We start from the raw sequence: 26,995 nt of genomic DNA, 5'->3' as shown, positions 1-26,995 counted from the left end.
ATAGGAAGCCCCAGGTTGAGATAGGTGATCAGGACCATCAAGTCACCAAACACTTCTGTTTGGTTCTTTCCTCTCAGTTTTTCTTGTATGAGACACCACTGTTGATCTCAATAGAAGCCTACAGCAGGGAAGAGAGAGATGGGGAACTGCAGAAGGAATGGAGCCGTGAGACAGTACATTAGATCGAAGGTTCCTCGGTTGAAATGGACGCCTGAGCTCCACCAATGCTTCGTTCATGCCATAGAAAGGCTTGGAGGCCAAGACAGTATGTATCTGCTTCTCCCTTATCTATCTACTTCCCGTATCATTGTTGCTTGGTTTCTGAGATGTAGAGTTTGCGCTGTTGTTCGTGTTATCTCGCACGCAGAGGCCACACCTAAGCTTGTGCTCCAGTTGATGAATACTAGTGGACTAACCATATCCCATGTCAAGAGTCATCTCCAGGTTTGTTCGCTTCTGCAGCTTCCTGTACACGATTGATTGTGACTTCATTCTTTTCTGTTTCTTCTTCTTCTTCTTCTTTATGCCACTCACTGGTTTAATCAGATGTATAGAAGCACGAGGAATAACATGGGCAGGCAAGGTATGGAAATAGTTTTCTCCTTGTGATTTTTGTCTTAGTTCATTTCATTTCGTGTATGTGCGACAAGAAACAAGGAACTACTCGTGAGGGCGTCGTAGCAGTTCTGCATGAGTCCATGAAACAAGAAAGGCATGCTTTCCATTCAGCTACGATATTTGTAGCACTCGTTGCTTCCCATCTCTTTGTAATCTGTTTGCAGAGATATTGGAGGAGCATAAATCATCAAAAAGATGCGAATTAAGCAAAGCGAACCTTTTCTTGCTCAATTTAAGCTTCCCATCCTTTTATGACTATCTGTTATTTTCTGTCACTAAGAACTGCAAGCAACAACTTCACCTTCTTTTGCCTCTTCAGTTCCATAGGTTTCATTGCGTTGACTGTTTCATTTGTTAAGACGAAAGAAAGATGTCATCTAAAGGAGGCTATAATTCCTGTTCTTCTCTCCTCGTCATCAGCAGAGTTCCATGGAAGAAAGCATTCATGCCAAGGCAATGATGAAGGTGCTGATGAGCAACATGATCTTGGTTCTACCCAAGCTTGGGACCCAACTAAGGAGGAGTTCCAGTATCAACCGATGTACTCTTCTCTTCCCCTTCTGAAAAGGTTGGTAAGCTACTAGCTTTATCTCCAGCTAATGCAGTATCAGTCATAGAGCAGCATATAAAGACTTCATCCGAGACTCTTCTCCTTACCTTTTGCTGATCCTTTGCCCATTCTTTTGTTCATTATATTAACAGGGCTAGGTTGGATGCACAACCCAACTCCAAAAGTGGGCAATGCAGTCAGCAAATCTGTGAGACAGTCACCTCCCAGTACTGGATTGGTAATTGCATGCAAACCTTAGCTGTGGATAGGGGAATAAAGGAGGAGGGTATCAGCTGGCAAAGGGATGCTCTGCAGACTGAGGACATGGCAGCTGATCACCCTACCAAGCTCAAAGTTCTTGGATACATGGTGGAAGAATCTGACCCTTTTAAGGTAAATGAGAAAAGTGAGAAAGCCTTTTGCACCCTGCTGATCTTCTCACCTGCAAAGCTTCTCTGTCTTCCTTCCTTAAATGTCAGCTTTATTTCTCTTCTAGTTATCTATTGATTGATCAACTGCCACAGGATTTCTTTCATCAAGTTGCTGTGTCAAAGATTGCAGGGATCATCATGCATGGCTAGTTTGTTCCTCATGTTTTTGTTGTCTATCTAGTGATTGGGAGCTAAACAATCCTCTTGCATCTACTATGTTAAACATTTATTTTTCTTTTCTTCACTCATCCACATGGTAAAAATAAGACACAAAATTAGGTACGAGTGAATAATTAACTGCATCATATTGGCATATATGAAAAATGAAAGTATTGAATGGTTGATATTTAGTGGTCTTTATACATCTCTTGGTATGAAATTTGATACAAAGTAATGTGATGATTTACAGTGACGAGACATTGTTAACTTTCAAGAAGATCACTATTTCATTGTCTTAACCAGTGCAGATTATATAATGGTAATAGTCTGAGATTAAATCCTAATTAAAATAACAATGGCTACAATGAAAATGAAATGGATTTGCTTCTCATGTGCATACAAAGCATTAAAACAAAAGCTTCTTATTGCATTTTCAGAAGCTTTCTTTCTTTGCATGGCCTAAATCAGATCATTAAATCCTATGACTTTGCTGTTAATCTTCATTGTTGAGTCAAAAAATAGCTTGTCGGCTACAGTGTAACATCATTCTCATCCTTGCAGACCACTGTACTGAATCGCCAGTGTCTCAGATCTACAGAAGAGTTCATGTTTACAGAGGTGTACGAGAATGGGCATCTGTCATACAAATCCCCATCGTTGAGCAATGAGTTTGTGGAGAGCAAGGAAACCAATGGTTGTTCTCTGTCACTGTCCTTGTCATTGCATCCATCTCAAAGGAACAACTCATCATCAAGTGAAGGAAGCTGTGCATTCTCTTCTTCCTCAGGGAGAAACTTCAATGATCACTCACATTATTCTGTCAGTCATAACACAGCTAATCTGGAGCTCTCCATGTCGATCTGCGACTCTTGAATTGCATCACTTACATATCTTGTTCTTCAATTTCTATTTTTTGCGAATCCTCTTCTTACATTGTTTCTTTTTCTATGGCTTGATTTAGTGAGTTAAAATTGATAGGTTGCTGCAAGTTCTGATTTAGAGCGACTAAAGACTTATTTTGAAAGCCTTCGGTGACAAATTTCGAACTGATTCTGATGTATCTCTTCCATATTAGAACTCCCCAAGAAAAATCAGATGTGAGATGATCCACGGGGATAAGTGCCAAGTATTTACAAAAACTAGTCAAATAAAAAGATTACTTCTTGCAAGTGATTGTATGAAATGTATTTTAAATGCTTCTGTAAAAAGATATGAAACCAGTGAACTTTGTCTTGATGCATTCTATCAACAGAGTTTAGTGGGTAAAACATTTGTTCTCTTCATCGAACTTGATGCAGGAGCCAACCATTATCCATACTGCAGGACCTGGTACCAGGGGAAAGATGAACAGATCCCAAGGTAGTGTGAGAAAGATGAAAGACCACTTGGAAGACCTGAAAGGGAATACTCTGTTTACAGCCAAGTCTTATCCTCAATCGGACAAGTGTTTCTGAGCAGTTGTTGGAAGTCACCAGGATTCATGAACATGTTATAGGTTAAAATTCTCATGGTAAGCACAAACAGTGGCCTTTTGATTGGAATAAAGGAAGATGTCAGGTGTCATATCACTGCTACTCGTGCCTTGTTCGTTCTCATCTGTCGAAGGGCAGACCTGCCAACTGAAAAGTCGCAAGAATAGAATACGAGAAAGGTCTTTGGTCCATTTCCTACTGAAGCCAGGCGACAACAAAGTACCCTTTTTTATTTGTAGCTTTTGCAGCAGAGAATTGCGGAAGAAGACACCCGAGTCATAAACGATCCATGTGGATCCCCTCAGACAGAGTCTACTGTTCTGCGAGCCACAGATACCTGAATCTCATCAATGCATATGCAATTAAAGTAGCAGTTTTCATACATAAATTCAAAGCTTCTTCATTCATCTATGCTTGCGCATATGTGCTAACTCATGTTCAAAGCTTCTTATGTCTATGTATAAGAAGCAGTAATGTAATTCACGATTGAAGAACATACCAAGCTTTCGACGCACTCAAAACTGTTTCCTCCACTCATGATGAGTTAGCATAAAGTAAACAAATATATATTCAAAACATTCAAGACAAACAAAAGATCTATTTTATTTTAAGAGAAAAACATATTCAAAATATCCAACATAATTAAAGCGTCTCTCTTGCATGTAAGACATCTGCTTGAGAAAAAAATATTGAAAATATTCAATGCGATCGAAGTGTTCTTCATGCATAATACATCCGTCATCCATGATAAAAAAAAAAATACTCAAAGTGTCCAATGATTAAAATGTCTTAATGTGTTAACTCAAAACAAAAAAAGAATACGAAACATGATTGAGGCATCCCTTATATGCAATACTTCTGTCTAATACAAAAAAAAAAAAATAATCTAAAGTTCTCTACACAACTAAAGTATACCCTTTACATGAGATGTAATGATGTATGAAAAACAAGAAACATCTAAAGTGATCGATATAATAAAGGTGTCTTCTCTATGATGCTTCTATCGAGACAAAAGAGTATATGAAGTATCTGTCATGATCAAATATATTTGTCAAAAATATATTACTTTTGCACCCGATGCTCCATTATATTAGAAAAGCTTCATGCTCAAATAAATCATCATGGAGTCCCTAATTTAGATGAGTGATGCGTGAACAGTGTCGATTAGCATAGAGTTTTTGAAGCTTCATCCATACTTCTAGTGAAGTTTCTACGGATGCCACCCAATGGACTGATTAGTTGGAAAGTGAAGCAAGAGTCGCATGAAGAAGAGACGTGGAGAACCACGAACATACTTCTCGTTCATTATAAGAGTATGATGATGATGAGTATATCCATGTTAATTTTAACTTAATTATTTTGATTAGTAATTTATGCCAAATTATCTTGATATACTGGTTATCCTATTAAGTCGGGCCATGATAATTGATGTTCGAAACATAATGAGGGGTTCAAATAGAAAATAAATATTCATGACAAGATTAAATGATACGTTATAATATAAAGCCATCACTAAGCCTACCTCACATGTATCATGCTTTGATTTGGGTTATATTAGATCTTAACAAATACACTGAATCCTTAAGCATGAGAGTTTATAATACTTTGATTAGTCGCATATATAAGAGTTTAATGGACATATTATTGTACATCAATTTAGATATTTTATTTGAGTTAAACTATATTGATATACTAATTATCCTATCAAATCAGATGATAATATTAATCATAAATAATCTATTTTACTCGTATGCTTCGTAAAAAATATTACAATGTTATCGTAGAAACTAAGCAAGTTATACCATGAACCAACACTAGGATAATTATGTTGTGTTAGCCTCAAATAAGATTGGGAGCAAGAAAACAATGATCTAAAACCAAGATAAATCATTTCTAGAAATAATTATGTTCATTTCTAATTAATTGTATTTCTTAAATATGTATAGTAATAACAAATGTGAACCCAGGATTTGAATTATTTCGTTAAATATTTTTATTTTAATCATTTCATTGCATAATCATCATTTCTAATACCTTCCATCATTATTTGTATAATATAATAATAATAATAATTTAAAAATAAACATAATCAATATGATCTCTAAAAGTAATCACATTAATTCACCATGAATCATATTTCGGAAACATGGACGACAAAGATATATTTGAATCAAAGATTTGAATTGTTTCCTTACATATTTTTATTTAAATGTTTCCTAACTTCATTCTTAATATATTCCATTATTGTGGTGAAGGAAAATTAATTAACTTGATTGGTAAGAGTGATTATATAAATTTACAAGAATTATATTTTGTAAATAAAATTGACAATAATATATATATATATATATATATATATATATATATATATATATATATATATATATATATATATATATATATATATATATATATATATATATATATATATATATATTGTAATGATGGAGGGTGAATCCAATTATTAAAGGAATTGATTCATATGAAAGTATATACACACGCTTCCGCATCACGCCGCTTGGGCGTCGCCATTACTCGGTCGTAACATCACCCATGGCCTTATCCGACTCGGCCACCAACAGCCGGGAGATGAGATCTCGCGCTGTCAGGAGGCTCGCCATGATCCTTGTCCTCGTCGCCGTCGTCGTCCCCGGCGCTCTGCTCTACGGCATTCTCATACCATCATACCTCCGTGGGCGTGATAGCTCACCCATATTGGACGTGGCCGTCGAGACAGTCGAACCCCAAGACCAATTGGCAAGCTCCGTCGTCGCCCCTTGCTTCACCTCTGCCAGTTGTGCATGCTACTGTTTTTAGTGTGCTCATGTTATGATACTGTAACAGGAGATGATTCTGAGGGCAGCAGACATGGGGAACAAGACGGTGATACTGACCACCTTGAATGATGCATGGACGGAACCTGGATCGGTTTTGGATCTCTTCCTCGAGAGCTTCCGGATCGGCAACGGGACGAGCCAGCTTCTGAACCACTTGGTGTTCATCACCATGAGCCAGAAGGCGCACGAGCGTTGCACGTCTATGCGTGGCCATTGCTTCGATCTCAACACCAAGGGCGCCAACTTGTCCGAGCAGAAGGACTACAATACTCCCGGCTACTTGGATATAATGTGGCAAAGGTTGGATTTCCAACGCCAAGTTCTCGAGAAAGGGTACGACTTCATATTCACGGTACGTTCTCCAACTGCACTCCTTCCATTTTTTGAAGGACGCAGAAGGGCAACAAATGTCACGTTACTTCCATATGAATCATGTTATATAAGTTTATGTATCATCTTCATTTGTGGATCCATCGAGCTGTAACTTTCTTCAACCAAAAGTGTTATATGTCACGATGGAACTCAATGAACTACATGCCATGTTCTTGTTTCAGGATACAGACATCTTGTGGTTTCGGAATCCTCTTCCACAGTTCTACCCCCAAGGAGACTTCCAGGTATCCTGTGACAGGTTCTTCGGCAACGCCACTGATCTGGAGAACTGGCCTAGCAATGGATTCAACTACGTGAGGTCTAACAATAGGACCATCTCATTCTTCAAGTACTGGTACTCGGCAAGAACAAAATATCCCCAGGATCATGATCAGGCTGTGTTCAACTACATCAAGCATGACGCGTACCTCAGGGAATTAGGGTTGACGATTAGGTTCTTGGACAGTAAGTACTTTCATGGGCTCTGTGAGATACGAAGCAGAGACTGGGATGCCGTTTGCACGATGCATGCAAACTGCCGTATTGGGTTAAGCAGTAAGCTCAGTGAATTGAGAGGCATGCTTGAAGAGTGGAAGAAGTATATCTCTGGCAATCACCCTTAGATTCTTCCTCAAGCGGCTTTGTGACCTCAGGTTGAAGCAGTTTTAGATGAAGATGTCGAGAATGCTCTGATGTCAATTTTGTCGATATACACTCACAAACGATAAACATCATTTTGTTTTATTGACATGCATCCTCAAAACTCAACCATTTTGAACGGAAAGTTGGGATAGAAAAGCATATTTATGAAGAGTTCGACAGTATGGGCATTTGATAATCACAGAATTTTTCTCTATTTACAGTCATCCAAAAATTCTTGTTTCCTGAGACAAAAAAATGAATATTTTCTTTTCTTTCGTTTCCTGATTTCATTTCAATCCAGGTTAATTCAGAAAAAAAGACAGCTGGAGTAAGAAGAAAAATTAGCTCAAGACATTTGAGATCTTTAGGTGATTCCTCTGAAAGATTTTGTTGTTCAAGACTCCTCTGTTTTACCTGACGACCAAATTTAGCTGTAATTAAGTTTTGCTGAATAAATCATCATGACAAGCTATATTCAGTGAATTACAATGCAAATACTTGGAAAGTTAAAGAATAAATAATTTCTAGAAAATCAACTTGAATTAGGTCCAAGATGCTACTGTGGTGGGACTTCTTGGATCTCTAACCTTCATTCACTGTGTTGTGGGGAACATTTCATAGATGGCATAGAAGATGCTGGCGCAATGTTGCTGTGAGGAGGGAGCATAAGCAACCTGAGATTTACCTCAGCCTCATGGAAGCTGTAAACTTCACACTTGATTCCTGCTCGTAGCTTCCTCAACTCATCGATCCGTTGTTGTTGCGACGTCTTTAGATGCTTCAGACGATCAGAAAAGCCTGCCACAAGTTAGTTCGATAATGGAAGATTAGGCTAAACGAAAAAGATGAATTTTCACATGCTTGGGTGTTCATTGAAAGAAATATAAATTCCTTCTGTCAGATGACGAAGGGATTTGTTTGCTTCTTTCCAAGTAGCATGGCGTTGCTGCAGTCGATGTCATCAAAATCTGTCACATATCACATATTGTTTCAGAACTCTGAGCACAATCCTATCTACAAGAAGATCATTATTTTTTGTTGTACATACGCATCCAAGAAGAAATCGTGTTCCTTTTGAACGAGTTCTCGAGGGTGAAGCATTAACAATGCTTCCTGTTGTCCACTTCTTGGCCTCAAAAGTAAAAGCCACCGACTCCTTTGCGGCATGGAGATGTGCTCCTCCTCAACAAGTCCTAATCTACCGGCGAGTGGCTGGTTTCTTCGACCGCACGGCAGTGCCAGAATTGTGTTCAACACTTATTTGGCTCGGGGGGAGAGAAACTTCGGCGCATGATGTCTTTTCATGTGCGATTTTGATGCTTCCAACTTGCGAGTCACACTGCCTCATGTGCTCTTCTCTCGGGATTAGAGGTGCAGGTTCCAAGACGGACACGAGGCCTATAAATAATGAGAAGAAGAATCTCAAAACCAATAAATAGTCAACCTAATAAAAAATAAATAAATAAATAGTCAACATATCTCATGAATGAATAGTGTATATATATATACCGGTGGTGACGGTCGCGTGCAGTAGTTACATAAAGCAAATCACGTTGCGAGCACACATTTCGATGACAGATCGCGGAATCATACGGATTCGCAAGTAACCGTGTCTCCTCCCGCCCTTTAACTGCGCGCTTCCGCTTCACCCACGGTCGCACACCAACAAGCTTCCCTGGTGGAAGAGGGGGCGATTGCTTGGTCAGGATGTCGTCCATGGCCTTCTCCGACTTCGCCACCGCCGGCCTGGAATTGAGATCTCTCGCTCGCAGGGGGCTCGTCCCGATCGTTGTCTTCGTCACCGCCGCCGTCTCCTGCGCTCTCCTCTACGACACTCTCATGACGTCCTCCCTCCGTTGGCCTCTCAGCTCTCCCATGGGCGTGGCCGTCGATGCCGCCGAACCCGCAGACCAATTGGCGAGCTCCGTCCCCTGCTCCACCTCTGTCGGTTTTGCCACCCTTTTAATTGTGCTCATGTTATGATACTGTACCAGGAGATGATTCTGAAGGCAGCAGACATGGGGAACAAGACGGTGATACTGACCACCTTGAATGATGCATGGGCCGAACCTGGATCGATTTTGGATCTGTTCCTCGAGAGCTTCCGCATCGGCAACGGGACGAGCCAGCTTCTGAACCACATGGTGTTCATCACCATGGACCAGAAGGCGCACGAGCGTTGCCTGTCGATGCGTGGCCATTGCTTCGATCTCAACACCAAGGGCGCCAACTTGTCCGAGCAGAAGGACTACAATACTCCCGACTACTTGAATATGATGTGGCAAAGGTTGGATTTCCAACGCCAAGTTCTCGAGAAAGGATACAACTTCATAGCCACGGTATGTTCTCGAACTGGACTCATTTGACTTGCATGAATCATGTTAAGTTTGTGACACCACTGTCATCTTTAATTGTGATTACTCGAGATGAAACTTTTTTTCCCAGCAAATATGCTATATAGGTCAATATGTAACTCGACGAACTACATGCCACGGTCTGATTTCAGGACACAGACATATTGTGGTTTCGGAATCCTTTACCACACTTCTACGCGGAGGGGGACTTCCAGGTATCCTGTGACAGGTTCTTCGGCAACGCCACTGATCTGGAGAACTGGCCTAGCAATGGATTTAACTACGTGAAGTCCAACAATAGAACCATACCATTCTTCAAGTACTGGTACTCAGCAAGGACAAAACATCCTAACGATCATGATCAGACTGTGTTCAACTACATCAAGCACGACGCGTTCCTCAGGGAATTAGGGTTGACGATTAGGTTCTTGGACACCAAGTACATTGATGGGCTCTGTGAGATACGAAGCAGAGATTGGAATGCCATTTGTACGATGCATGCAAACTGTCGTGTTGGTTTAAGCAGTAAGCTAAGTGAAATGAGAGGTATGCTTGATCAGTGGAGGAAATATATGTCCACCAAACACTGAAGGAGGACAAATTTGCGTGTTGTCTCACATATTATTGGGAAGTGAGGTATCATGTCTAACGTTTGACAATATTGTCTCGCAGATTCTTTAGCTGCGTGTATTACGCACTGGAAAATATTGTCTCACATATGATTTAAATCATGAAACGCAGGATAAGGCAGCACAAGAAATGCAAGATTGTCTTGTAAGATGCATCATGCATGAAACAATCCCGGTGGTGGTGGTCGTCGTCGTCGTACTGTTTGTTTGTGTCAGAAATGGTCAGGTGGCAAAGTTGACATGACTCGACCCAATAACGCCTGAAAACTAGATGCCCCCTCCTGAATGGTCAAGCCAATAGTTCCTTCCTATCTGCGGACTCATCTTAAGCATAGGATCTTAAACTGTTGTGACGTGCCCAACAATACTACTTTCCTGTTCATAGATGAATGTATGTATGGAGAAGTCCTTCTTTTATAAATTTCGAATTAAGGCATCGATAGAGAATATTTTTTTTAATATCATGTTGGTTGGACATGCTTGTATAGTGCCCCATCATCATCTAATTGACTACGTGAATCTAGATGATGTCACATCATTGCCTAGCTAAGTGGAGTGTCATGGCCAATTGGGCACTATGTGTCAAACCGTGACTAGTTGTTTACTATTTGACTAAATATCTTGTGTGAGTTCTAAAAGGATAATATTTTGCCCATATGACTTTAACAATTTGTACAATGAGCATTAAAGATAAGCGATGCATAAGGATGTCAGGGTGTGCTAACTTAGATGGTCTATACAAAATATATCAAAAAGATACGATGATACACGAGGGTATTAGAGCGAATCGATTAAAATATCGATAAAAGAGTTATTGACATGAGATGCATAGTTGCGTCAATGCATGAGAGTCATATGAGATATTAGATGTATATAATGCATGAGGACATAAGAAGTTTTCCAATTTAAATTATCCATATACAAAATATCAAATGCATGAAACATGTGAGGGTCTCAAGCCATGCAGACTTGAACCATTCACATAGGAGGTATCAAAAGCATAAGACATTCAAAAGTATTAGGGTATTGTCAACTTGAACCCCTCACACTAAGGCATGAGATATGTGAGGATGTTAAGGCAAGTCAATTTGAACGATCTACACAAGGGATGTTAAACATGAGGGACATACAAGGGTGTTAGAGATTCCAATTTGAATCACCTACGTTAAGTGCGTTAAACATAAAGCTTGCGAGGGTGTCGGGACAATAATAACTTAAATCCTTGATACTTTGGGTCTCTAATGTATGAGAAACTTGAGAGAATCGGGCTATACTAGTCTACATCACTCATATTGGTTATCATACGACAATGATAGGTGTCGAATTGAATCACCCACATAAGGCGTGTCGAACATATAAGACACATAAGTATATAAGAGTATATCGACTTAAATTGTATGCCTATAAAATGTCAGATATATGAGACATATTAATTGAATGCTAACTTAAAATGTATGTATAATAGAATGTGAGACATATTAATTCTTATGAAGGTATGAAGGCATGTCAAATTAAAGTGCACATATATAGGGTTTTGGATGCACAAAGACATGTGATAGTATTAAGGTGTACCAACTTAAACTTTCTATGTAAGGGGTTTTAGATACATGAAATGCATGAGGACATTAAGGTATGCCTTCTTAATATGTCAAAATAAAGACTATCGAATACATTAAGCATGTGAGAGTGTTAGAACATACATACTTAAATCACCTACGTATGTGAAAATTGAGACACGTCAACCACGATATTGGATGCAAGAGATATTTAAGAAATTTAAAATATATCAACTTAAAGTATTTAAGGATTTCGAAAAATATCAACTTAAAGTGCACACGTAGAGGTTAAGTGCATGAGATATGCAATTTCAAAACATACCGATTTGATGTACATGTACAAATATACTTGATGTACATGTACGAGGGATAATAGAATGCATAAGATATGCAACACTTAGATCACAAGTCTACGTAGTGTCTAATCACAGGATGTAATAAGACATGTGACATCAAGAGACATAAGATGAATGACCACTATATCACTAATTGAATTGATATTTAATTTAAAAAAAATTTAAAATATATAAATAATTTAAAATAAAATTTGAAATACCCATAAACAATGAGAGAATGATGCAGAAAAAAATACAAGGGAGAAAGAGAGGCCGACTAAGTAAGAAAACTGATCGAATAAGAAAATGACAACCATTTTTGGTTTTTTAACAATCAGAGAGAGAAGGAGAGTGGGAAGATAGAGGCGGGGAGGAGGAGACGGAAGAGTTAGGCGGCGGAGAGAGAGAGAGAGGAAGGGAGGAGGTGGACAAGGGAGAGAGAGAAGGAGGAGGGTGGAGGCAAAGGAGGAGACAGAAAGGGGAGGGTAGTAGGAGGCGATGAGGGAGAGGGAGGGAGAGGAGGCGGAGAGAGGAGAGGAGGGACCGGGGGGGGTGGGGACGATGCAAAGACGGAGGAGAGAACGGTGAAGGGATGAAGTCGGAGGGCACAGAGGGCGAGGGAAGGCGGAGAAGGAGGATGAGGGGGGAGCCCGTCCGTCTCCTCCTCCCCTGGCTCCATCTCTTCCCTCGCATCCCCCGCCGCCCCCCAAGCACGGAGACGGTCTGATATTTGGTAACTCAAGGTATCAAAATCTAAAGAAATGATACCAAATAAGCAAAAAGCAAAAACACTGGAGTCTCTTAGTCATTATTTTTAATTCTTATAGAACACAAGAAGCAAGTAATCAATGTTTGCAAAATGCTAAAATTAATTGCAACACGTAGCACATACTCAAAAACAATTTATCTAAATTACAGACTCATCAAATGTTATTCATCGCAATGAATAACTACAAAATTCACCTACAGCCTCACTGAAAATTTACCTTCATTTGCCAATGAAGGCCAAGAATGTCAAGAGACTCCATTCTCTACAGGCTACAGAATAGGAGAATGGATAACTAGAAGTCCGATATCATATATTATCGTCCAGAGCTCCCTTTAGGACATGTAGGCCTTCCAAAGAAATACTCCTCCGGACTCGAGTTCTAGGGATCTCGATGCGAGGGGGCGGATCTGGGGAAAAGCAGATGACCATGACAGTTAAATTGTCGCAAGTGTTTCGCTTCAGCGCTTCTCGCACAAGCTCTCTCGAGCATTTCTCTGGATCATTGTGAAGCATGAGTTCCTTCCTAGTCATTGTCACCGCACACTGACTGCTCATGACATCCCAAATGCCATCACAGCCCATTATTAAGAACTCATCCTCTTCTGTTAGAATTGTCTCCTGTAACTCTGGTTCAGCGCTAAGCGGGCAGGCAGATCCTTTGGAGCCTTTCATGTGCCAGTCACCAAGAGCCCTAGCGACAGACAACTGACCATTAAGATATCCATCGTAAACACTACCGCCTAACCTCTCAATTCTACGCCGTTCAGCATTGCAGTTAGGCTTATGGTCTTTGGAAAGTTCAATTGCTCGGCCACGCTTCCCTAATACGGCTCGGCAATCACCTGCATTAGCAATGAGCAGCGACCTACAAATTGAAGAAATTGGGAGTCAATATTTAGCCATCTCATCAAAGAAGAACAACTATTTAAGTAAATATTAACCAGCACAGGCATCCCTTGAAAGAGAGAAGATATAAGAAACCAGTTAAGCTTGTGTTGTTTTTGGATATAGATTTATACTAAATGCCCCATCAAATTATCCAATCAAAATAAAATGTCTTTAATTAAAATTTAAAACCCTATTACCCGACACTTGTTCGGCTTCACGTTACAGTATTCTACAACACAAAACATTCTGTAGATCTAATTATCCAGTGATCTGGCTGGTAAAGAGTGCCAATCTCAAGGAACTTAAAAAGAAAATCAAACAAAAAAATTGCATTGAAACCTTAAATATTACAGCTTTAGCATTGTTATGTATCACTACCTTTTCTCTATGAAATCAAAATACTGAACAATCAGATAATCTTTCCAGCAACCTGACAACTTTATTAATGATGAAGCTTAAATATGAATTACAGATACTAAACATTAGTGGAATACAATGTGCTGCCACACAAGATACCAAGGATAATGCATCCAAGGCCTTGAACTGCTTGCATAATTCATTCCTAATTTATCGAACAGGCAAATGTTCGTGAATCTTTCTTTCTGCAGTCAAATTGCAACTCTCAATATGTTTCAACTTTCTTACATGATACAGGATGAATACCTTTAGAAAGTGACATCAGATGTTACCTGTCTAAAATAAGGGCTGTAAGTGCTGTAGTTCCAGAAGAGCGATCAAGTGAACGGGAATCGGCAAGCGCATGATCAACCTTCATAAATGCATTCTTTATGGCCTTCTCCACACTAGCAGGGAAATAAACGTCCTCAATTATGTATTTAAGGATATTATTTCGAACAAAACATGCTGCATCTATACCACCATGTCCATCAAACACCTGCATATTCAGACTGCATTTTCTCAGTAAATGCTCATCAGATTCCTAGGAACGACAGTCCAAATGATCAATGCCATTTATCATAGTAACAAAAGAGAATGAGTTACAAGACCTATATCAACCATGAAATGCTGAGCACATCATCTAAAAGAGTAAGAGATCAACCAAATAGTAACCACAAAATAGAAATGGAAACGAGTTCTGTAGACATCAATTTCACATTTTCACCCAAACAAATCTGACTAACCAGCTCGTAAACTGAATCCAAATCCAAATGCCACTTATACACCTACTTTCCTATCAGAACTTTTCTCAAACCCAATTAAAGGGTACTTGCCAACTATGTAGGTACCAGAAATTGAATTTGAACGCTCAAAGATACCTACTTTTCTATCCGAACTTGTCAAAGACCTGATAAAGGGTGTTAAATCTTGTTTAAGCAGGTTCAATAGACTTTGGTACCGCAAAAATAAGACCCTCTGCCATCCCTATAACAGAACACATAATGATCAAATAGTAAATCATGTAATACTCTACAAAATGCACGGAATTGAACCCACGTAAGTGGCACTCACTCCATAGAAAGCACCAGGTGATGGAAAATTGGTAGAAGCTCTAAGATATTCGACGAGATTATCAATGCAAATGTGCTCATCCTCCATGTGTGGTTTCGGCCCAATCTCTGAGCAGCAACCCGACCGAAACACAGGCCAGAACCCAGTCTGTCCTTGCTGCGGAGAAATCAAGGCAAGAGTCCCCAAATTGAAGCCCTAGAATAAGTAGGAAATTTGGTCATGATAATTAGAAACATGGTGATGCAAATACCAGATACAGATAGACAAAAATCTCATATAAAAGAACACTAGTTCAGCCAGAACAAACCAGGCGAGCACTGCTCACAGAATGCCGAATGATCGAGAGGTGTCGAGGTGGTTTCCTGGCTTTTGCCCCCGTCATGCTCTCTGAAGGCTTAGGACCTTCTGCGCCACCATTGTTTAAAGACCCCATCTCTTTGCTTGTATAGTTGCTGTCCATAATCAATGGGGGTGAGGATTCGGTGCCGGGTGACATGATCCCTTCGGAACCATTAATGCAACTGTCCAGAAATAGAAGAAACGATCCATAGCAACCTTTAAGCAGTAGTGCCTATCTAGTACATGTCGTCAATGTAATATATTCAATATTTGGAATATTCTCAAAATAGACATTAAATACAATTGCACGATTTGATGGTTTTTGCCTCTGAAGAGATCCAATTCGAAGAAGGGTACCTCAAGTCAACTAGACCTCAGGAAAAATTGCTCTTTTTAAGACATCAGTCCCAACTCCAAATGACAACGACGGAAGAATAGAAGCGAATAGCTCTGAAGCAATTAAGACTCATCAACAGAGCCAAACACAATCAAAATCAGCAAAAGTATAAAAATAAGATTCCTCAGCGATAGAAACCTAATCGAAAAATACGCAACCAATAAGGTTCCTTACGGAGAATGCTCATAATGAAATCAACGATCGGATCTTTAGCCCCAAATTCATCGACATTAAAATAAAACCTGAAAAAAATTCACCAAATTCCCAGCTTTATCAATGCCAACACGAAGATAAACGGATCTAAGCAGGGAAACCAAATGCAGAAATCGCATAAATTTTCTTCAAAACTGACCCTCGACCATTCTAAAAGACAGGTGCTTCTGTGACGTCCGAATAATTCACCGATCAGAGGTCGTCGCCTTCTCCTTTTTCTTCTTGAATTCAACGAATCTTTATTTTAGGAGAAAATGGAAACAATAAATGCGGCAAAAGGGGCCAAGAGAAACAGAGAAAAGGAAATAGCTTAGAAGTGAGAAGAGGGAGGAAGGCAAACGCGAAGAGGAATCGGGCATCTTTTATATCGTAGCGCCGCGGACCGGCGATCGGAGGTCACCCGGTTGCGGCCCTATCTTAATAAAGAAAGGAGAAAGGATCGGGAAGAGCCACGTGTCGATGAACAGTACCGTTGACTATAGATGAGAGCTTTCGGGCGCGACACGGATCCGGTGCGGCTGGAGATTCGTTCGTAATCGTCAGATTACATCAGCTTTGGGGCTTTTGAACGGCTAGGATTGTTCCAGTCTCGATGATGATCCTGCCACGTGTACCGTATGATTGATTATATATGTTGATTAAACATAAAAAAAATAATCGCTATTTGAATTCTTAGGAAAAATTAGACCTTAAAAAATGTTACAGGTAAGCACCAAAAACACATTTTGGATTACAATATCATTATCATATAATAAGATCATCATCATATTTATTATGATTATAGTTGCTATCAAGCAACAACTTTCTTCAGCCTCTTTATTGTAATGGGGCATCTCACAAAAGTGGATTGAAAATGATGCGTGCTTTGCATTATTGCTTTGACCACATACTTTTTCTCAGCCATTCTCTACTTTTTCTCGACCTTTTGGCTTTGTATTCTCTTCTTTTCCTCGATAAGTGGTCCCAATGTGGACCATTATTTATCTCCCAGAAAATAACTTACGCCATGCCGAAAATTGAATGGTTTCGATTTCGATTCAAATTATTGATTTTTAATTTTAAATTAAAAATAATTTGAAATAAAAAATTATATTTTAAAATATATATATATATATATATATATAATTATCAATCATCAGTTCGAACTAAAATCAATACCGTCAATTCTGGTTCAGATTCGACTGATTTTGATTTCTAAAAATCAAATCATTCGATTTAAGATTAACAAATAAACGAACCTATTAAATCCAGTTCTAATCTGATTCAATTTCAATTTAAATGAACAGAATTAACCAGTGCTAAGTGTTCTTTGTTCGCATCCACTCGCCACTTTATGCATGTCGGCCTTCTCTTTGCCATTAAAATGTGATAAGGTGGCTTAGAAGGTGGGAGAAAATAGAAACGTTGGATCCTCTGGTTTGGGAAATATACCTGCTCACGGTGGGACCCATCAAAAGGGGACCAAGCAGCCTTCGAATCTCCTATTAAAATGGAAGCCAGCAGCTCAGCTCATGAACAAACCCCATCACCTTTCTCTTCTAATCGTGTTGATGCCTTGTTCTTGCGTACTGCTATTTTACTCCTCATTCAAGGCTTCGCCATGACAGGCTAGCTCCCAGGTTTCTCTCTCTCTTTCTCTCTCTCTCTGAGATTTCATGCAGATAGGTTTCACCAGCTGCTTCGTGATACGAGAACCGTATCATCTTCAACTTTGACTCATCAGAACTTTTTGCTTGATACTTCAACAGGTTAAACCCTCGTAATTTCCTTTGACTTCTAAGATAAAAGAGAGTACATGAAACATACCTTTGATCAACTAAATTATAGAAAAGTCACTTGAGCTTCAGATCAGCCAGAGAATTATATATTGTCCTTTCTTTCTTCTGCACCACTGGATGCAAACTAGCAGAAAAGCTATCACCTGCAAGAACTGCAATGATCTGTCATGATGGCACCTTGTTGTTCACTGACAGAACAGCGTTATGAGCAGCAGCATCCAAAACTTGGATCAAGAACAACTTCCTAAAGCTCCTCAAGGAAGACAAGAGGATGGAGTTCTGGTCTCTGCTCATGGTGGCTTCCATGCCAGTGCTGCAGGTGCTGCTTGTTGGCCTGCTAGGAGCCTTTCTTGCATCCGGCTACATCAACATCCTTTCTGCTAATGCCCGCAGCGATATCAACAAGGTCAGACAAACCATACCCATAGCATCAGCCTTCATACAACAACTAAACGTACACTTCTCTTTGCTTCGAGCCTCGATGACTTGAACTTGTCCTATACAGATTGTATTCGTCGTCTTCGTTCCAGCCCTAACATTTGCAAGCCTAGCAAAGACTGTTACAGCAAAGGACATCATTTCTTGGTAAGTCTGATATCGTTCATCCAGGATGAGGTGGCTTCCATTAACACGTTTCTGGGTGCTTAAGGTGGTTTATGCCTGTCAACGTTGGAATCACGTTCTTGGCTGGTGGAATTCTTGGATGGGCTGCAGTGAAGATCTTGAGACCGGAGCGTCACCTTGAAGCCCTCGTCATCGCGAGCTGCTCTGCAGGTAACCATGACCATGGATGATAGCTTCTGATGTCTGTGTTCGGATCTCCATGGTCTTCAGCCTGCATGCACATAAACAGGTAATTTAGGTGCCATGCCCTTGATCATCATCCCAGCAATCTGTGAGGAAGAGGGCAATCCATTTGGGGCTTCCAAGATTTGCCGTGTCCAGGGAATCTCATACGCATCTTTATCGATGGCGGTAAAGTAAAGGCTGTCATTAGATTTGGCACTGCAATATATGTCGATAATACATTTTCACCTGTTCATGCAGCTTGGAAATTTCTTCATATGGACCCATACCTACGGTCTTATAAGAAAATCGATCAGTCATTGTGGCAGGATCCATAAAGATGATGTGCCGACAAACAAGAACAGGAATCCAGAGGTGGTCAGCAAAGCTAGAATATTTGATCCACAAGATTACAGTGATCAGGAGGAGGCCTTACTTCTGCCATCATCTGAAGATTCAGAATCAAGTGATAGAACTGCAGATCATCGTACTGTAAGTGTTATCCTTCAGGTCTACATTTGCACTTTGATCTCGAAAAATGGAATCTTAAATTGAGATGAGAAAGAAAAAACAGTAACCTCGTGGGGTAAAAATGAATAAAAACATGAAATGAAATTTGGTCGATTGAATTAATATTCGCATATATTTGTTGTGAAGGAGATTGAACAAAGAGTATCCAGCAGAAAGCTCAGTGACATAATTGTGCACATATGGGAAAGATCGAAGGGAACTTTTTACCAGATATCGAAGGAACTGTTATCACCACCAACAGTTGCTGCGGTATCTTTTCATCTCCCTGAAGAATAGTTATCAAGTGTTGGACATGAACTAAGAGGATAGAACTTGTTAAGGAAAAGCCTGACTTGCGATAAGCTTGATTCATCTTAGGTAGGTGGCTTTATCGTCGGTGTTGTGCCATGGTTGAAGGCACTCATTGTAGGAGAAACAGCCCCATTACATGTGGTTCAAGATTCAGTGACATTGCTAGGGTAAGTGATGTGTTCTTTTTTCCGAGCTAACTATGCCAATGTTCGATCATATATTTACAAGCAAGATTTCCATTGCTTGTCATTAACATTGGATACGAGGAAGCGCAGGGATGGCACAATACCTTGCACAATTATCATTCTAGGAGGCAATCTGACGGAAGGTTACCATCTACAAGCTTTTTCTTGTTTGTCGAGATGGAAGTCAAAATCTAGATTAAGCTCAGCATTGTTATCATGAATACACAAGCAGGACTGCGCAAGTCAACGGTGAGGCCGCTGGTAATCACAGCAATAGTTTGTGTGCGGTATGTCATCCTTCCCCTCTTTGGCATTGCGGTGGTGATGGCTGCAGGGCATGTGGGTTTCCTGCCACCATCTCCACTGTACCGCTACGTGCTGCTTATACAGTTTACAGTGCCCCCTGCCATGAGTATTGGTATGAACATTCTTACTTCCTTCATCAAACACTGTTACTGATGTCCACCTGATGCCTACTATTTATTACATGCAACTTTATGATAAGGATGGGGATGAATTGCAGGTACAATGACACAATTATTCGATGCATGCCAAGAAGAATGCTCGGTAATATTCCTCTGGACGTACATGCTGGCTGCCTTGGCACTCACAGTTTGGTCGATGATCTTTATGTGGATCCTATCGTAGAATATGGTTCAAGAAACAATGAACAATCTTTTGCACTTCCAAGAACTTCCTTATTCTTTGGAAGGATTTATAAAGGGATTTATTCTTTATGCTTCTAAGTCTATTCCTTCAATATTGTGAATCAAGAGGGAACATATAGAACATATTTGTATCCAACAATAGGCTTCTTAAAGAAGCTTCGACCACATCTGACGTTGATTCGACTTGGAGAGAAATCGGAAGGCTTCTTAAAGAAACTTCGACCACACACACACACACACTCTTTAAGAAGCTTCGACCACACACACACACACGAGACAAAATGTTACACACACACAAATATATATATATATATATATATAAGCTCAAAATATGACCAAATTTATAGTAAAAGATTTGCAGAGATTTAACTGAAACACTGAAACTTCTTGAAAATGTACCAACTAAATAGGAGACAACATGATGAAGAAAAAGGACGAAAGAAAGCCAAGTAAATGCATATAAATTTTAACATAAATCGAATCCCACCTTGTGCCTTTAGCCAAATCAAGTTCAATCCCTCTTTCATTTCCAAATCATCCCAATCCTATCCTCTAACCAGCTCACCGCTTTAACAATTTCGATCTTCTAACTAGCAAAGAAGATGACCTAAAGATTTAATGACAATTGTCATTCCCGTTCGAAATAAGTAAAACACATTAATCAAGTGCAGCTTGTTTTGCGCCGACAGCAAAGAATTCTGTGATGACCTCAAGAGGCATGCCCTTTGTTTCAGGAACTTTCAAGAACACAAATACCAAAGCTAAGGTGCACACGACCGCATATATTCCAAAGACACCAGCAAGGCCGATCATATTCAACAAAACAGGAAGTGTGTATGTGACGATGATGTCTCCGAACCAGAAGGTGAGGGCACAGATGGCAATGCACACGCCACGGACTCGTGTTGGAAAGATCTCCGCGCAAAGGATATTAGGGATTGGGCCAAATCCCATGACGAAGCAGCAGAAGTAGACAACAACACTTACAGTGGAAAGCACAGCATGAACTACTGTGCCCATGTCCACAAGGTTGGCCACAACCAAGACAACCAGTGAAGCTATCAAGACAGGGATTGTGGACAACAAAAGAAACCTGCAAGTTGAAAGATTGGGAATAGGGATTCTTTCTTAACCTATAATGCAACAAAGAAAGAGATGGACGTTGACTTAAGGAAAGAAAAGGTTAAGTACCTTCTTCCGGAGATATCCATAAGCCACATGGCAACACCAATACTAGGAAGCATCAACAAGGTTGTAAGAGCACTAATGAGGATAGATGCTGAAGCCGCACCAATACCAATATTTGCCAGTAAAACTTCAACACCAGCTTGCTCTAGTATCTGAGGGGTGTAGTAGAGAACCCCGTTTATGCCAGCAAACTGCAAGAGCAAAGAATTTATATTAGCAATAATATCAACAACAGAATAAAGATGAAATTAATTTACTTCATGGAATAGAACTAATCAATAGGAGTCATAGGCATAAGAAGCAATAACTCTTGGTTGTAATCTTCAAATTTTGGTTAGAACTCAATGTAAAAAGGATCTTGAAAATATTTTTCAAATCATTTTATATATATATGAAGAAATATACAAGCAAGTTGAATGACTGACAGGTTAATAAATGTTGAGATCAAATGACAAATTTATTTAATGACATTTATACCCAAGTAACCCAAATGGATTAATTTAAGTGACAAGTGATCAGAAATTTGTGAAGATATAAAGGAATGGATATCACATTATGATAATTATTAGACTAATATTTGCCAAATTTTGGCTGACATAACCTTCACCTTTGTCTTCTATTTCTTATCGTACTTGACGGTAACAAACTTACGACAACAAAGGAAAGTTCTCTTTGTACAATGTCCTTGCTATTGTAGAGAATAAGTAGTAATATAAATCTGTAGCCAAGTCTTCTAAGTTAAAGAAACACAACATATGGCAATAAATATCATGTTAGTTGAGAAGAAGCTAATGGATGTCTGAAGTTAAACCAGCTTCCTAGGGAACTTTTACAGACAGCTGATGGATATACCCATTAAAGTAGCTGTAAATAATCATAACACGGTTTGGCTCAGGGCTCAAAAGGCAATACAAGAAAATATTAACTAGCGACTTTTTGAAGTGATAGAAAGGAATGATGATTTTGACAAACAATCTGAATGTTTCTACAAAATAAAAAGTCTATGTAAGTCAACATCATCATCTTTATTTTGCATTTAGTAAAACTAACCTGCTGAAGTATTTGGATCCCAACTCCAACTAGTAAAGCATGTTTAACACCTGGTTCAAAAAGATCTGCCCACTTTGGTCCTTTAGCAGCTGCTTCTGATGGATGAACCATGGCTGGCCCCACTGCGTGCTTATCCATAAGTTCCTTAGAGAAAAGAGCAGGTTGGCTTACCAAAGCAGCAGCTTGAACAAACTCGCTATCTTCAGGAATTTCAACTCCTGGGAGGGAAACAAGGGAACCCTTCCTTGACCCAGGAACACCCTCTTGGTGTAGATAGATTCTTTTGAACCCACCTTCCTTTTTCCCATCTGCATCTTTTCTCTCAGACCATTTCCATGCCAGTTGCCATCCCCCACCAATACCCATACTACTAACTGCCTCTCCTCCATTCTGCAGGAGACTGCTATTTCTCCTCATGCTCATACCACTTCCATGCCGTGGAGCAATATCCTTCACTTCCATGCCTGTTGTTTGGCGAGAAAGCAAAGGACTATGCAAATTGTCATCAGAATCGCCTCCACCAGCATCAGATGCATAACCATCACCCTCCTGTTGAAGACTCTCCTCATCCCACTGCTCAGTTTTGTGTTGCTGATCTGCCACACTAAACATGCTTCCAAAATTGGGGAACAGTGTGCTTTGCATGCTTCCCATCTCAGGTAGCTTCTCATGGACACTCCCAAATAAGGTAACCACAGGATCCATCAGCAGCACACTTTGCTGTTTTTGCATGCTACCATGGCGAGATACAAGAGCAAGGGAACTTTGTCCCTTTACAGGCCGAGCAACCCATGAAAGGCCTTCTTCAGGACCATACAATGTGATATGCTCCTTATCAGCAATTGCACCCTGGTCATCAGCAAGCTCATTAGCCGGACCAATTATGTACTCTTCAATGGAAGTCTCACCGCCTACCCCTAAACCCTCAACAAGAAGAGCCAATTCTCCTGTATATTTAAAAAGAAAATAAGGCATATCACATCTTGAAGTTTCTTATATATCCATTCTATTTTACTTGAAGACCAAGATCACAAATTACTGGGCATAAAAATTATCAAATAATAAGCTACTGTGGAATGATAGTGCTATATTTTAAGGGTTTAGCTACTTTATGTTAAAGAATGAATGGGATATTTTGATGTAGCATAAAGGAAAAAAGGAACAATGTGGAAGTATAAATAATAGAACTTAGTATTATACAAAATATAGAAGATCAAATCAAGAGAGGTTTCAAGAATGTTTAGTCTGGCATGCATTTTGAGGTCTCAGAGAAATACTAGTTTAGAAGATATACCATACCAGTTAGAGTATCTTTCTTCTCTAAGATTCAATTAGACTTAGATTTAACATTTTCAGTAAGGTCATTTACATAAAACAGACTGAAAGGTCATTTCATGATTCTAAACATGTCTAACTCTGAGACATGTTTTGCTGGCCACCAAATTGCATTACATGCAACCTCATATAGCTTGCAAGTACTTTAATCGAACTACATCATAGATAACATGATTGGAGAGCATGTATTTACAAATAGGTTTAATCTAGCATATGTTTTCAGGTCTCATAAAAATTTTAGTTCAAAAGGTATATCATACCAATTAATTATCTTTCTTCTCCGGGATTCAAGCAAACTTAGATTGAATCATTTTAGGAAGGGCATTCACAAGAAACAAACCGAAAGTTCATTTCACGATTCCAAACATGTCTAACTCTGAGAGGTTGTTTTGCTGGCCACCAATAGCATTCCTTGTGACCTCATATAGTTTGCAAGTACTTTAATGGAAATTACATCACAGCTAACAAGATTGGATAGCTCAAAGTAATAATTGGATCAGTCAAAAGCTTTTTTAAAGTTGAACTGGGTCATTGATTGGATGTGGTAGCTGCCTTGTGCTGCATTCTAACCACATATTAATTGCAGATACTAAGTAGCATGTGATTGACACAAAAATGTCACATGATCACCATGGACATCACACAGCTGCACCAAAAAGTTACAACCCAAAACCAGTGCAAAGGTACTGAAACCCTCACGTGCATGTATAAGTTCATATGTGGATGAGAAGGTTTAAAGACAAGAAAAAAGAAATATAGATATAGGCAATGTTAAAGTATTTGAAGAACATATATGCAACATATGTAACCGCTCAAAGCAAAAGTGAATGGTACCAATAAACTAAATAGAGGGTTTTATTAGTCTGCTCAAAATGAATTAGTGTCATTCTGAGGCACCATGTACCTGAGACATCTTCCCTTCCACGCAATCTCTGCAAAACCCGTTTAGCCTCTACCATTCTTCCCTTGCTTACCAGCCACCTTGGAGACTCTGGCAGAAAGAAAACCGTCAATGCAAAATAAAGGAGGGATGGAATAGAGAGAACACCCAGCATCACTCTCCAGTGAGGGTTGTCCATTAGTGACATCCCAAAAACCATACAATACGATAGGAACATTCCTCCAGAGCCACTGAACTGTGGGAGAGTATTTAATAATCCCCTTATCTCTGATGGAGCTGTCTCAGAGATATATACAGGAACAAGTGTGACAGCCAAACCAATCCCAAATCCATCAATAAGCCTTGCCAAGAGTAGGACATAGACATTTGGCGACCACAGCATCACTAGACCACTAAGAAAATAGAGAACTGATGAGATGATTAGCATGGGACGCCTGCCAACCCAGTCTGATACTGCTCCAGAGAATGTTGTGATAATAGTAGCCCCAATAAGTGACATAGCAACTATTAGTCCTTCTATGGTAGGCTCAGATTCCAATTTAAATTCCTTCTTAATGTACAGAACAGCACCTGAAGAAATTCAATAAAAAAGATTTTAATTTCAGTGAGTTCATATAATGAACTTAGGAACTGAGATAACTAATAGTTACAAGATTATTCATGGATGTCTAATATGCGGTGTGCTATAACTAATCATGCTCAAGTTGCGATATTATTATTTATATGAGCAATAAAGTCCTTCGAGAATAGGAGAAGGAAAAACACTGGATCATTCACAAAAATAGCAAGAGCAAGAAACACTAACAATAGAGAATGGTTAAGTTGTGTAACCTGACTCTAGGAATTTAAAAATAGTACATAAAAGATGGAACATAATATTAATTTCAGCTCTAATCTCTATGAATCAAGCAAAAATTTATCGAATAAAATACTTGCTGATAGTGATCGACAGACAAGTACAAGAAATAGTCACAACTACAAGTTTTACCTGCAATGGTGGCATTATCCCACCCCTGCAACAAGTTACCGATTGAGGCAGCTATGGCGACAAGAACAGCACCCTGCATCTTCTTATACACGACTAGCACCTCTTAAAAAAATTAGGGAGCCTGCAACAGAAGGTATCAGATCAGATTTCTTTGCGAAAACCAACAAAAAGCTAAATCTTCAGTAGATTATGCAGTTACTGTAAATCTTAGGGACTCATCAGAAAATAGATATCGTAACTTCCTGATCTAAAATAAACAAGAACAAATAACTTCAAGAACAAATCAGAATTCCATGAATCTTCATACCTTGGAAGATAAACCAAGATCTGTTGATGGATGGGCCAAAGATTCAAAGATGGAAAAGACGGTGGCCACGACAAGCCACTTCCACGAGTGAGCCCCCAGGAGTGGCACCAGATCGGGAGGAGGAAAGGACGATGGCTCCTCGGGAACCCTAGGACAGATTAGATGCGCTCATTAGAGGTGGTCTTCGCGTGGGGACAGTGTTCACAGAACGGAAAGCATATACTTCTTTGGTGGCGGAATAGAAAAACCAAAGGAAACAGAGGTGAACAACAGTCAGGGTGGAGACAACAGTACCCCTCCTCACAACCCGACACTTGGGAGTTTTCACCAGACGCACTGCCTCCTCTTCTATCTTGGAATTGGAAGCCTATCTCTCTGCAGACTGAGATATGTGGAAGTATTCAGGGATAAAGAATTCGAAGAAGGCCAATGCAGTGGCCTCTTGGGGATTGTTCCGCGGAGAAACCCGCCAAGATCTCAACTTTCCGCCAGAAAACAGTGAAACCGACCCTTCAAGCGCAAGAAAACACTCCAAGATCGGATCTTCGAGCTGCAAACGGCAGATGCCTCCGTCTCTGACGACTAGGAGATTCCGGACTCCAGAAACTCCAAATGGCAGTGGGAAGATCTCGTCGGCCTATCTGCCTGCTCGGAAGAGCCGAAAATGAAAGGAACGATCAGAAAGGGAGCACGACTGCTTCTTCCAGCGACAGCCGGCACCAATCTGTCAGAATTGGATTCCTTCGGCTCCTCGACTCCAGCTAATAATGAATGTGAGGAAGGCCTGTCACGCCTGGCTTTAGGTACTCTTTCGAACCCTTAACAAGGGGAAAGAAGAAGGAAGCAGCTCCTTCACACCAACATGGCGTAAGTGGGAAAAAGAGATGGACAGCAAAACGAGAGAGATTTGGCGGTCGAAGAAGACGGTGGAGGCACTCGATATCTTCCTCCTTTTA

At 39.8% G+C, this 26,995-nt stretch overlaps 6 protein-coding genes across 13 annotated transcripts; 4 read left to right on the top strand and 2 right to left on the bottom strand.

The window, feature by feature from the left end:
- On the top strand, positions 1–2,772 carry LOC135580860 (myb family transcription factor MOF1-like). Of its 2 annotated transcripts, none has more exons than XM_065181130.1 (6): positions 1–265; positions 368–444; positions 547–583; positions 1,042–1,186; positions 1,321–1,561; positions 2,320–2,772. In XM_065181130.1, the coding sequence occupies exons 1-6, from the start codon at positions 139–141 to the stop codon at positions 2,629–2,631; spliced, it is 939 nt and encodes a 312-aa protein (XP_065037202.1). In that variant the 5' UTR covers positions 1–138; the 3' UTR covers positions 2,632–2,772. The 2 variants fall into 2 exon arrangements, with proteins under 2 accessions (XP_065037202.1, XP_065037201.1); XM_065181129.1 differs by having other exon boundaries at positions 547–594; positions 1,044–1,186.
- Positions 2,773–5,783: 3,011 nt separating this feature from the next.
- Positions 5,784–7,062, top strand: LOC135672204 (uncharacterized protein At4g15970-like). Its single transcript, XM_065180662.1, has 3 exons — positions 5,784–5,987; positions 6,075–6,419; positions 6,622–7,062. The coding sequence occupies exons 1-3, from the start codon at positions 5,784–5,786 to the stop codon at positions 7,060–7,062; spliced, it is 990 nt and encodes a 329-aa protein (XP_065036734.1).
- A 1,683-nt stretch (positions 7,063–8,745) lies between these two features.
- LOC103983421 (uncharacterized protein At4g15970) lies at positions 8,746–10,579 on the top strand. Its single transcript, XM_065178571.1, has 4 exons — positions 8,746–8,998; positions 9,076–9,420; positions 9,588–10,071; positions 10,177–10,579. Exons 1-3 carry the CDS (start codon positions 8,789–8,791, stop codon positions 10,023–10,025), a joined length of 993 nt encoding a protein of 330 aa, XP_065034643.1. The 5' UTR covers positions 8,746–8,788; the 3' UTR covers positions 10,026–10,071; positions 10,177–10,579.
- Positions 10,580–12,818: 2,239 nt separating this feature from the next.
- On the bottom strand, positions 12,819–16,379 carry LOC135669037 (probable protein phosphatase 2C 47). Of its 5 annotated transcripts, XM_065178566.1 has the most exons (8): positions 16,171–16,379; positions 15,993–16,060; positions 15,779–15,871; positions 15,390–15,603; positions 15,083–15,277; positions 14,894–14,995; positions 14,302–14,507; positions 12,819–13,589 (listed from the first exon to the last, which is right to left on the bottom strand). In XM_065178566.1, exons 4-8 carry the CDS (start codon positions 15,576–15,578, stop codon positions 13,031–13,033), a joined length of 1,251 nt encoding a protein of 416 aa, XP_065034638.1. In that variant the 5' UTR covers positions 15,579–15,603; positions 15,779–15,871; positions 15,993–16,060; positions 16,171–16,379; the 3' UTR covers positions 12,819–13,030. The 5 variants fall into 5 exon arrangements, with proteins under 5 accessions (XP_065034638.1, XP_065034637.1, XP_065034640.1 ...); XM_065178565.1 differs by lacking the exons at positions 15,779–15,871; positions 15,993–16,060; XM_065178568.1 differs by lacking the exon at positions 14,894–14,995 and having other exon boundaries at positions 15,779–16,378.
- A 1,176-nt stretch (positions 16,380–17,555) lies between these two features.
- Positions 17,556–20,339, top strand: LOC135580847 (protein PIN-LIKES 7-like). Of its 3 annotated transcripts, none has more exons than XM_065178563.1 (11): positions 17,556–17,650; positions 18,005–18,215; positions 18,315–18,394; positions 18,459–18,583; positions 18,663–18,784; positions 18,857–19,087; positions 19,253–19,375; positions 19,484–19,584; positions 19,693–19,745; positions 19,835–20,020; positions 20,126–20,339. In XM_065178563.1, exons 2-11 carry the CDS (start codon positions 18,081–18,083, stop codon positions 20,248–20,250), a joined length of 1,281 nt encoding a protein of 426 aa, XP_065034635.1. In that variant the 5' UTR covers positions 17,556–17,650; positions 18,005–18,080; the 3' UTR covers positions 20,251–20,339. The 3 variants fall into 3 exon arrangements, with proteins under 3 accessions (XP_065034635.1, XP_065034634.1, XP_065034636.1); XM_065178562.1 differs by having other exon boundaries at positions 17,780–18,215; XM_065178564.1 differs by having other exon boundaries at positions 17,560–17,650; positions 18,010–18,215.
- Positions 20,340–20,692: 353 nt separating this feature from the next.
- On the bottom strand, positions 20,693–26,981 carry LOC103982697 (monosaccharide-sensing protein 2). The gene is made up of 7 exons (XM_009399689.3): positions 26,334–26,981; positions 26,040–26,187; positions 25,733–25,853; positions 24,748–25,314; positions 22,509–23,455; positions 21,462–21,649; positions 20,693–21,363 (listed from the first exon to the last, which is right to left on the bottom strand). The coding sequence occupies exons 3-7, from the start codon at positions 25,809–25,811 to the stop codon at positions 20,928–20,930; spliced, it is 2,217 nt and encodes a 738-aa protein (XP_009397964.2). The 5' UTR covers positions 25,812–25,853; positions 26,040–26,187; positions 26,334–26,981; the 3' UTR covers positions 20,693–20,927.
- Positions 26,982–26,995: the final 14 nt, after the last annotated feature.

Source organism: Musa acuminata, chromosome BXJ1-4 (genome assembly GCF_036884655.1).
Source record: "Musa acuminata AAA Group cultivar baxijiao chromosome BXJ1-4, Cavendish_Baxijiao_AAA, whole genome shotgun sequence".
Lineage (NCBI taxonomy): Eukaryota > Viridiplantae > Streptophyta > Magnoliopsida > Zingiberales > Musaceae > Musa > Musa acuminata.
This window is presented reverse-complemented; position numbering and strand designations above follow the sequence as displayed.